This window comes from Oryza glaberrima, chromosome 1 (genome assembly GCF_000147395.1).
Source record: "Oryza glaberrima chromosome 1, OglaRS2, whole genome shotgun sequence".
Lineage (NCBI taxonomy): Eukaryota > Viridiplantae > Streptophyta > Magnoliopsida > Poales > Poaceae > Oryza > Oryza glaberrima.
In genome coordinates, this window is record NC_068326.1 from 14,940,157 (window position 1) to 14,951,372 (window position 11,216).

Genomic DNA, 11,216 nt, shown 5'->3' on the forward strand with positions numbered 1-11,216 from the left:
AAATCAGAAAGTGCCATTGGGCTTTTAAACTGGGGCTAAAGCTGATCTTTAGTCCTGACCCCTATTTGAACCAGGGCTAATGTGATTTTTGCATGGTCCGACAAAAATCCCTTCTCCAGCATAGAGCACTTGCACTTACCGCCAACATCCTGGATAATCCACGATGACTAGGACACCATCGATCGAAGGATTACAAGTAGCGATGCTTCGCGTGGTGCTGACGTCATCGGATCCGATATTACATCACGGCATGCGACACAAACTCCATTGGCAGCAACGGCTGCAAGCGACCCCGGTTCTAATCCAGCGCGCCGCACCACCACACGCATCACCCGCCCGCCACCCACTCGCGACCCGCCCCGCCTCACCGGTCATTCGCAGCCCACCAACCTCCAAAGCCGGTCTACTGGGCCCACGCGTCGGCGACATGTGGCAGGGAGGGTGGTGTTTTTCACGCGCGGCCCCCTTCCATGTTGGGGTATTTTAAACCGGCTCCCGCCTCTCCCAGCTATCGCCTCCCCCCTTCTCCTGCTCCTTCCTCTTCCTCGGCAGCTTCGCCTCCTCCCCAATTCCACCGCCCCGCGCGTGCGGCGAGACCTCGGCGCCCTCTGCCCCTAATTCCCGGGCCCCGTAGGCACGGCGTGTACGGCCTCTTGCCCTACCCTTCTCCCCCCTTTTCGGCATCCTCGCTCGCGCCGCCGGCGAGCAGGTTTTGAGGGGCGCGGCGGTCGTCCTCCGTCTCGGGTTGAGTCGAATTGAAGGTACAGGTTAGCCTCTCCTTTCCCTCCCTCCTCATCCGGGTCGCTTCATGAGCCGGCACAGATTATAGCGAGTTCGGAGTTCCTTAGTAGTACGTCTTAGGATTTTATGCTGGAATCGTCGGTACTTCGTTTGCAGTTACTACCAACTTTGCTATGGACCAATCGTCCGCTTAAGAATCTAACGCCATGGTAGAGATCATAAAGGCGATAGGGATACGCTGCACACGCATATTTGTCCGTTTCCTTCCCTTCAGGTTATTAAATTATTTTTTAAATCGTGTAGGGAATGACTGGCTGTAGAAGAGTCCAAGCCTCCGGCTATCAGCTTTACTGCCCTGCTTGGAGTTGCCTGGATAGCTGGATTGCAAGCTTGTGTCCACGTTAAAGTCTTGTTCTTTTCGAGGTGAATGCGAAATTTATATTTGTTTTTTTCTCTCCTCCTTTCAGTTCCTATTTGAACAGATTTAGTTGTAATCATCTGTACAAAGTGTATGTCAGATATCCTTTTTTGGGGGAAATTAGCTCATCACCACCCATCAGCGATTGTGCATTGCCAAAAAAAAAAAAAGAAAAAAAAGAAGAGGTTTTTAAAAACGACCAGAATACCCTTAGGTATTTGTTCATTGTTTCATTTTCACTAAGGCCAAGTTTGATTTTGACTCTTGCCCCTCCCATCGAGAACATGGCTTCTTTAATTGAGATGGACGAAGGCTTTATTCTGTTCATTTTGAGTTGTGTCATTTCCAAACTGAACTGTTTTTCTAGTATTGTTTTGTAGTGATGCTCATTTTGAATACTATTTTCGTGGTCATATTGGTGTTGCTGAGCTACTCAGCCATTTCCTTTTTTGTATTATTAAATTAATAATAAAAAACTGATTTACCTCTAGAAGCATGCATGTCCCGTTTTTATTCTGTAATGAAAGATGCAGCGGAAGAGTATCATTAATATCCTAGAAATATAATATAATAAACGATTACAACCTTTTATAACTATAATTTTCTTGGGAGTTACTTTTGAAGTTAAGCACAGTAGCTGTCTTTCTGTCATGCAGATTGCTGTACTAGTATATCAATTGATCATTCTTTGGAGGTTTTAGGTATTCAGTGAATATTTAGCATAGGAAAGTTGTTTGATTATTGTCAGAAGTGACAAACTTCATCATGCTCATAATTTCAGTATCCAAACATGGGCTGGAAAAGGAAGACACATCATGGAGGATCATGTCATCAACAACAATCCTGTCCTTCACATGGTAATGAATTGTCTGCGATAGATGAGGAGGTTTCCCATCTTACGAGGCTTAAATCCGAGCCATGTGAGAGGACTCGTGCATCCCTTCATGCTGGAAAAAAGAGGCATATCTCAACATTCAAGTTGTTGTCAGGGAGAGAATCCAACTGCTTAGGGATTGGTAGGTTCTCTTCAGCTGATTGCTCTTATGCTCTTCGTAAACACCTACCAGTAAAAGGCCCATGGTGTGTTGATGACATGGACAGTGAAGCCTACATATCTCAATTCTCCGCAGATGGTTCCCTTCTCATTGGTGGGTTCCGGGTATGTCGTTGTGCTATTATAGGGAAAATTATAACCATTACCACATGAGTTTAGCTTTTGTTTAGATACCTTGGCTGCACAAAATGTTGTGATATGGGTGACTGACAATCCTTTATGCCAACAATTAATCAGGGTAGCCATATCAGAATTTACAATGCTGAGAAAAAGTGGACGATACATAAGGACATAACCTGCAAAAAGCTACGTTGGACAGTTTCAGATATTGCTCTTTCACCTGATCAACGATACCTAGTAAGACTCTTATGCATTGTTCTCATTCTTTCTTTTCTTTTGTGTGCTGTTTACTCATTGACATCTAGTGAACTCACTCTTTTCAGGATAACATATATGATTCCATTTTTTGTAAATAAAAATTCGCATCAATGTGCTTGAATAATATTTATTACAGTCTGACTATTTTTAGTTCCATAGTGTGTTTCTTTTTTCCCCTTCATACATGGATTTGAGCCCTTTGTTTGGGTAATGCAAGTTTGAACCTATTGTGCATGAAGAAAATATGAGTGTTCTCTGAGTTAGAATAACATATTTGATTCCTAGATATACTAAAATTTGCAGATTACCACCTTCAAAATCCATGCAATCTGCATATTTTTATAAGCATTTTGGCTCCATTGCTGTCCATGTTATGTACCCTATAAGCAAGATGGACTCTGAGTAACTCAACATTTGATTCCCCTTTTTTCTAAAAAAAATGTGGTAAATAGAAATATAGACCATGAAAAATTGACCAGGGAACTGACAGCCTCTTTAGGGATATATCATGATAGATTTATAAATTCCAAAACAAATCATGGACCATATGGATTGTCAGTTCCCCTGGGTACTAAGACTGTACTATATGGACCATAGCTTTAATTATTACAGTCCACTATGATTATACAACAAACTGTTATTGCACTTCATATATCTCATCAAATAATTGTTGCTTATGTTTGTATCTTCTGGACCTTTTCTAGTAGCCTGTCCCTACAGAACTTATGATACATGTGTTCTTTGAGAACTGAGTAAGATTAGATAGACTAATTTCTACATGTAATTTTTCAACTTTGCACTTCTTTATTTTCTTTCACTAGCTTGGAAGTATTTACAAGAGTTCTTCCTATAATTCCTAACAAGCTACCTTAAGATGTCTCCCTAAGTTCTATTCATGAAGTTACACTTGAGACTAGTTCAGGTCTTTTTGTATATTTGTTTTATATCATTAACTAAGTGTTACTCGTTCTTTTTGCAGGCTTATTCCAGTCTGTCACCTATCGTTCATATGGTAGATATCCAGAATGGCATGAGAGAATCACATGCCAATATTACGGTATATCCTCTGATGATAACAAAAATAGGAAATTTGGAGTCTATTTGTATTGTGTTGCAGCATGTGCTGACTCCAGAGGCACTTGAAAAAACATACCATGGTTTTACTTATATTTAAAAATTCTAGAGGCGTTTTTATTTGATAAGAAACATTTATACATAATTAAAAACTATAACCTTTGGAGTTGGGGCGCATTATGGTTAGTGTGCAAACATGAAAAATAAATCAACACTATTATACAGACCTGCCAGCCCATTCAGGTTGTCACAAAAATTACTCTATTCTACCCCTTCAAAATAAAACCACCTCCTAAATGGATATTATAAATAAAATAACCCCTGAGACTGTTTCGGAGGTAGTTTTGCCATTGTGACAGCTGGCGTGCCTATGAGATGAGGGTAATTTTCTTCGTGCTATGTCTTCTTCCTCAGTTACTGACTTTCACTGTGGCCCAAGGTTCGAAAAAGTGGTATCCAGTTTTGTGTGGTGACCCCACCTTGTAGTGTTTATGCGGCATAATTGGATGCTTATACGGTATAATCGGACACTTATGTGGCTTAAGTGTACAAGGTTGGGGCACCTGTTCCTTGTATGCAGCCTTTTAGACCTTTTTTCAGAACACTGCTATGCCTAGAGTGCAACAACGCCCTTAGTTGCCACCAACCAAAGCCAAGCCCAAGTGAGTGACCATTTTCTTGAGTCAGTTCAATGTCAACAGTCATGGTGGCAAAACCACCCCGAAAACCACCATAGGAGGAAGAACGCCTGGTTTCATACTTAGGAGATTAAGTAGGCTGACCATAATATTCGAGGGCGTTAAGTAGACTTTTTCCTTGTCAAAATAGTATGTACTAGTTGTTAGCATATTTATTGATGGTTGTGACTTCTATTTCTACTGTTTTCTTTTTGGAAATAATTGTCCTTATGTACGTTTTTACATATTCTGTTTTTATTTATAATGCAGCAAGTTCACGAAGGCTTGGAGTTTTCTAATGATGATGATGGGTTCTCCTTTGCCATATTTTCTGTTAAGTTTTCAAAAGATGGCCGAGAACTTGTTGTTGGAAACAACAATGAATCAATATGTATTTACGATATTGGATCAAACAAAGTAACAGAACGCATTCACGCTCATTCGGTATGAAACAGATGCATGACTGAGCTACATGCTTTTATTGTCAATGTATGACTGTTTTCTGTCCCACCAATTGATATCTGCACATTATCTTTTCTTCCGTGCATCATTACCATTTTGAACAAGTGGTATTTACAATGTAATTAGAATAACACCATTTGTTTCTTTCTTAGATAACTTGACAAGATTAGGTTCTTAGTGTAGCTTGATGCATCACACTAACACAGTATATACATATGGGAGGAATTTAAGACAAAAGGGATTGTAGGTCAAGGTCACTGACAAAGGTTTCTGCCATTTTATTCTGAAGAATGATGATATATTTAGGAAGCTTTGATCCAACAAAACTGGAAATTTGCACAAAAGAATCAAAATTTGCATGTTTATCAAATCATCTGGTGTACTAAAAATTCTCATTCTGGGTATAATAGACAAGTTAATGAACATGCTTCAGCAGGCAAAAATATCATCAGCTAGGAGCAGATGTCTTGCTAAAATTTATTTTTGTCACAAATGTCATAAATGTGGAGTTATTGAAGCCGTAGAGTTAGGCACTGCATCAATTCCTGCCAGTTTCCTGAAAGTAGTAGTGGACTCAGCCCAGTATGTTCGAAACATATACTGACATAAACAACTAGAAATATGAAATCAAACATTTCAGGGATGTTGAGTGAACTTGAAAACTTGCCCTTGTCCAGAAACCACCTTGATAGTGAGATCTCAAACAGTAGATGGGACTATCTGTAACAAGACAATGTAACGTATGTGCTATATTTTATATTGTTGGATTAACTTAGGTTTGGAACCTTTCTTGATAATATATTTTTCATTTCTCTTTTGTGGTAGCCATTGTATTAGAAAAAAAAAGTTATGTTTCTTACTGAATCTTATTTTCTCAACTTTTGGTCTTTAAAGGCTGATGTCAACGCAGTCACCTTTGCTGATGAAGGTAGTGATGTTTTATACTCTGGAAGTGATGATAGCCTCTGTAAGGTGAGACTAATATTTCCCAATTTCATTTACTCTTTCTTTAAAGATGATTCTATTTGCATTTGCTGGTTTAAGTCAGACAGCAACATTGCAGGTTTATCTGGCTGATCGTGCCAGAAGTCCAGCAGTGCTTGAATATTTGGTGTAAATACACTGTCTACACCAAGTCACTAAGTCACTAACCAATATGAAACATGAGCAATGAGTTCAGCCTCTAGAGGACTGATTTGTGTAGCCGCTAGAGGAACTATTGTTCAGTAGTGCAAACTCTAACACCAGTCTGTTTGGTATTAATGCATGATCAGTCTTTTTGCTTGCCTAGGAGATGTGAAATCTGTGAAGGGCTTCCTATCATATCGAAGTTCTGATAAGTCACCCATGGAGGCTTTCTTTGACTGACACTGTTATCCAATCTTCAGGTCTGGGATAGGCGCTGCAACAAGAGAGGAAAACGAGTTGGTGTTTTGACAGGTCATTTAGATGGGATTACATTTATTGATAGCCGTGGAGATGGGCATTATTTTATTTCAAATTGCAAGGATCAAACTATTAAACTATGGGACATCAGGAAAATGTCGTCCACTGTGAAAGAGTAAATACAGCTCTTGCTTTTGCATGATTATTCCTCTAAACCAAACCACTTTTTATGCTTGAATCTTAAACGCAACATATTGTAAGCAAGTAGGAAATGCTAAAATCAAAATCTGCCTTTGACTAGATCTGCTTGGGCTGATTTGTCCAAGATCTTGTCTACATGCCTGACCCAAAGTCCAAAATATAAAATAGGCTAAAGTTATTCGACAGAAATACTATTTTTACTTGTAGTTTGTTTTTGCAGCTGCACACCAAAAGCATATGAATGGGATTACAGATGGATGACATATCCCTCAGAAGCCCGATATTTCAAGCATCCATATGACCAATCCCTGTCAACATTTAGAGGGCATTCAGTGTTACGTACACTAATTCGTTGCTATTTTTCCCCAATACACAGGTTAGTTTAGATATGCTAAATAATTTCTCTGATATATGTTACTGAAAGTGTGTCATTGGTCTCGAGATTTTACTCCAAATACTGGAATTTTGTGTCGTTCCATAACCATGGGATTTGATCTTTAGTAAATAAATAAATTCGTAGGCAGGATTAGTTCTGGCTTGTTGTTTTTTCTCCTCTCTGCAATATCACATCCCCTTAAATCTGGCTTGAGTGCAAATTCCCATAGCCTATCCTTGATACCATGGTACTTCCTTATTTTACCCTGTCAAGTACCTCCTCAGTTACACTATTGAAATTGACTTGAGCTGAAAATGGATGCAAAGGCAAAGCTAACATGGCCATTTAGATGGATGATCGTCACATGATGTACACCAGCTCTGTGCCTCTTGCACAAAACAGTCTAACCAATGCACCTGGAAGGCTAGGATCTACCAAGTTTTTTTTTTTTGACCAGGAAAATTGCCAGGGCTTTGCCTAACAGTGTAATTTAAATAAAGAAAATATTTACAAGGTTACAAAGATTACATGCGGTTCACACAGAGATACTATAAGGTTTGTACCCAATTAAAAATAGTTTGCTTTAAAGGATCATTCATTCTGCACATATGCAGAAGAACTTCTTTGACGAAAAGAGATCTCCATGCCTGGAAAGAGGGTTGAATGTTCTGAAATATGAAGCCATTTCTTTGTTTCCAGATGTGCCAAGCTGCCAAAAAGAAAATTTCCAGGAAACCCTTCTGAGCAAATTTGATTCTTGCTAGGGAGATCATTTGGAAAAACTCCAAATTGTTATTCCACTCAATTCCCAGGTATTGCCAACAGCTGATGCTGAAAGGACATAAAAAGAAGAGGTGTAGCCTTGTCTCTCTGCAGTTCGCATTGCACAAAACACACGTGAGATCATCATCTTCTTTGGCACAATGTCTTCTATCCAGCATATCTCTTGTATTAAGTCTATCACAGAACATTAGCCGGGCAAAGACTTTGATCTTCATGACACATTTTGTTTTTCATAGCCAAATCATGGGTCTGGGGGGTTGCAATGCAGAATAATTTAGCTTATAGAATTTCTTAGCTGTGTACTTATCTGAGCCCCAGATAAAATTCCAAGCATCCCCCATCCCTGATTGTAAATTCAAACTGTCCAGAACCCCCTGAAGTTGCAAGAATTCTGAGTAAGCCTCATCCGAGAGGGGTAGAGCAAAAGAATCTTCTAGGGGTCTTGAACACATGGCCTTGACTGAATCAGACTTATACATAGTCACAACAAAGAGATTGGGGTAGCTGGTGCACTTAAAATCATCATTCCATAGATCATTCCAGAAAAGGGCAGTTCTTCCTGTCCTGATTTCACATTTTGCTATCCCCCTGAATATGTCTGCAAGAGTTGTGATGTCCCTCCACCAAAAAGAACCCTTATTCATTGTCAGGTGTGGAACTTTAGAGACATAGTATGATTGTGAGATTAATTTCACCCATGGTAAATCAGCACCATTATAGAACTTGATCATATGCTTTAGAAGAAGGGCTGTGTTTTGAACTCTCAGGTTGATCACTCCTAAGCCTCCTTTCTCCTTAGGCATGCACACCCTATCCCAGGAAGCTAGAGATTTCCTTGTCGAAGAAGGGTTATTACCTCTCCACAGGCAATTCTTACGAGCTGTGTCAATGGCCTTGATGACTGTAACTGGTAGCTGCAATGAGGACATGTAATAGGTTGCAATGAGGATCTACCAAGTTGACCTTTCAACCTTTGACCTGACTGGTACCACATCCAATTCAGTTCTCTTAGATTTATGGTGCAATCCATGGGAGTAAAAGGCTTTTTCTGAGGGCCTATGCGTCTAACTCTTGTGTTTTTATTATTAGTTAATACTGTTTCTGATTCTTCTCTTTTTGCAGCACGGGTCAGAGGTATATATATACAGGATCCAGTGACCAATGTGTATATATTTATGATGTGGTATGGACCTTAGATGTTTCCCTTAAACTGTGATATTGTACTGTGATTCTACTATTTGCATACTATGGCAGTTTTTCTGCACACAGGGTGTGTATCCCATCTGTGAAAACTGAAAAGTCAAAAGCTCATGCTGCATCGATGCAAAAAGAAAAATCATAGATGTACACATGAATTTTTTTTTCAATATTAAATATGTCCATGCTTTCAAGAAACCAAAAGGCATTCCCTGTGTAACCTTTGTGAAATCTATTTTGTAATAGGGGTCCAAATGCCGGGGAATTTTGCATAATTTTGGGCTTGTTATTATCATTGTGGTATTTTTGGCTATCTCCTCTATGTCCTCCAATTTCTCTAATACACAAGGATTATATTATGATAATCAAGTTTTTTATTCATAGGGGATTACAATCTACTGTAGGTAACTTTGGCTAGACAATTTCATGGGTTATAATCATTTCTGTGTAGAGAGATCATAATTGGAAGTTTTAGTAAAAACTGTGAGAAATTAAGCCATTAGGATTAAATTATGTTTTTGGATCAAGAAAGACATTTTACAAACCTGAAACCGCACCATTGATTCTGTAGATCATATTATAGATGTTATAAACTGTATTTTTTTATGCATTGGTGTAAACCTTGTTTCACCCTGAGAAACAATGGTAGCAACGTCTCCATGAAGCACGGCCTTCCCGTTTATTCGGTGTTGTGTATTCGTATTCTCCAGCTTAAAGTTGGCCCCTATGTAACTCCTTGTGACTGAAGTGAATCAACTCTCTCTTTCTTGCAGGCTACTGGAAAAATTGTTGAAAAACTCAGATGGCATGGATCAATAATCAGAGATTGTTCCTGGCACCCATACTTTCCAACGCTTGTTAGCTCTTCTTGGGATGGCTATCTAGTCCGGTGGGAAGCAACAGAGGACGACAAGGACCCCTCCATGCTCAAGACCGGAAAGCAAAGAATGCATCCAGAGGGATACACATTTTCGTTTGTGTTTTAGAAATTCAGCAGACGGCAGGGTCCTCAATGCTTGGAAGATGTATTCACGTCGATGCTACTGTCTCGGATAAGTCATTTTCTCTGCTTTCTGGTTCAAGTAGCAACGTATTCAGCCGTATAGAAATTCACCGAATCAAAGTACAACATTACAAGTTACAAGGGTAGAGTAGTTCAATCAGTCATTTACAAATGTATGTCTTTGCTTCTCTTTTTCTCCCATTTGGGATTTCGACGGCCTTGACTAGATAGATATTGGTGACGGGCACCTTGCTCGCTAGTCAGGCTTGGAGAATGCTCCAAAATTTGGGTACAAATATGTACAGTTCAAAAGATGAATAAAGTGAGGAATCTTTAATGCATTGTGTTTTTGTTCACTCGACCCCGAATTCCAAAATAGCTTTTGGCCTCCTAGTCCCTACGGTAAAACATACATGATTTTAACTTTATTTATTTATTTTCAACAGTCTTTGAGCTACGATTGTGATCATGATTTAATACTAGAACAGGTTAATAATTTAATATGTTTATGAGATTATGAAAGTACTCTACATACACATTCAATTTTTATATTTTCAAACTATGTATAGTCACTAATAGTCAAAGTGTCAAAAGTTTGATTGGATTTTGTCCCAAATTCATGGTCAAAGGAAGTATATATGTATCTCTTGTAACATATAAGTTAAGCGTCATGCCAAATGGTATATCTTGAAAACTACAAAGTATTTGTTAGTATATGGCTAGAATTGTAAAAAAAACATGGGTGTGATTGGACGCACCACGAGGCATAAGGAGAAAGGAGGTCATACAAGTTGAGGATTCTCTATAATATATTTGTATATACAGTAACCGTACTAACATATGAGCCAATGCTATATATATAGTGTCATTATCCTGTTGTACATGATGTGGGGACAAATATGGTGAGCCAAAGAGAATAAGGTTATTTGTAGGCCTTGGTGATCATGAGAGTCAAGTGATCATTTTGATGGGTGTCCTAGGTAGCACACATGTTCCATGGCTGATAAAGTATATGCCTATGGGGATGAGGCCGGGTAATACACCCATTTTAAGGAAAAAAAACTCAATTATATCGTATGCATGTCATGTATTTATACTATGACTTAAACTCAATTGGCATAGCGTCTATCAAGTGATCTATATATACAATGTGGATAATGTGAAATAATTTGGTACTATCTCCGTCCTAAAATATTGCAACCTAGGATGGGATGTTGCAACATTTTGGGACAGAGGTAGTAGATCAATTAGTGATCAATAGAGGTAGAGGTAGAGATATGATTGTGGTCATGTGTAGCGATAGTGATGACAAGGGCTGTACAATGAGATGATGATGAACTTGAGGTGGCAAAGCAAACAACATAGAGAGGGAGGTGATGAGGTAGGGAAATTATGTAGTGCAAACCACATATGTAGTGAAAACTTGGAAACTATCGTTGGATCGAGAAATGGACGTCTGATATTCG

The 11,216-nt window shown here is 39.1% G+C and overlaps 1 protein-coding gene across 8 annotated transcripts; it reads left to right on the forward strand.

Annotated features, from left to right (window-relative positions):
• Positions 1 to 486: 486 nt before the first annotated feature.
• On the forward strand, positions 487 to 10,091 carry LOC127776871 (LEC14B homolog). 8 transcript variants are annotated; one of them, XR_008018237.1, is made up of 12 exons: positions 487 to 767; positions 1,045 to 1,164; positions 1,941 to 2,318; positions 2,451 to 2,570; positions 3,571 to 3,648; positions 4,613 to 4,786; positions 5,699 to 5,776; positions 6,193 to 6,365; positions 6,612 to 6,767; positions 7,467 to 8,535; positions 8,673 to 8,733; positions 9,521 to 9,572. XR_008018237.1 is itself a non-coding variant. In XM_052303444.1 (11 exons), the coding sequence occupies exons 3-11, from the start codon at positions 1,950 to 1,952 to the stop codon at positions 9,731 to 9,733; spliced, it is 1,422 nt and encodes a 473-aa protein (XP_052159404.1). In that variant the 5' UTR covers positions 490 to 767; positions 1,045 to 1,164; positions 1,941 to 1,949; the 3' UTR covers positions 9,734 to 10,091. The 8 variants fall into 8 exon arrangements, 6 of the variants coding, with proteins under 6 accessions (XP_052159429.1, XP_052159404.1, XP_052159412.1 ...); XR_008018238.1 differs by having other exon boundaries at positions 488 to 767; positions 8,350 to 8,535; positions 9,521 to 9,561; XM_052303444.1 differs by lacking the exon at positions 7,467 to 8,535 and having other exon boundaries at positions 490 to 767; positions 9,521 to 10,091.
• Positions 10,092 to 11,216: the final 1,125 nt, after the last annotated feature.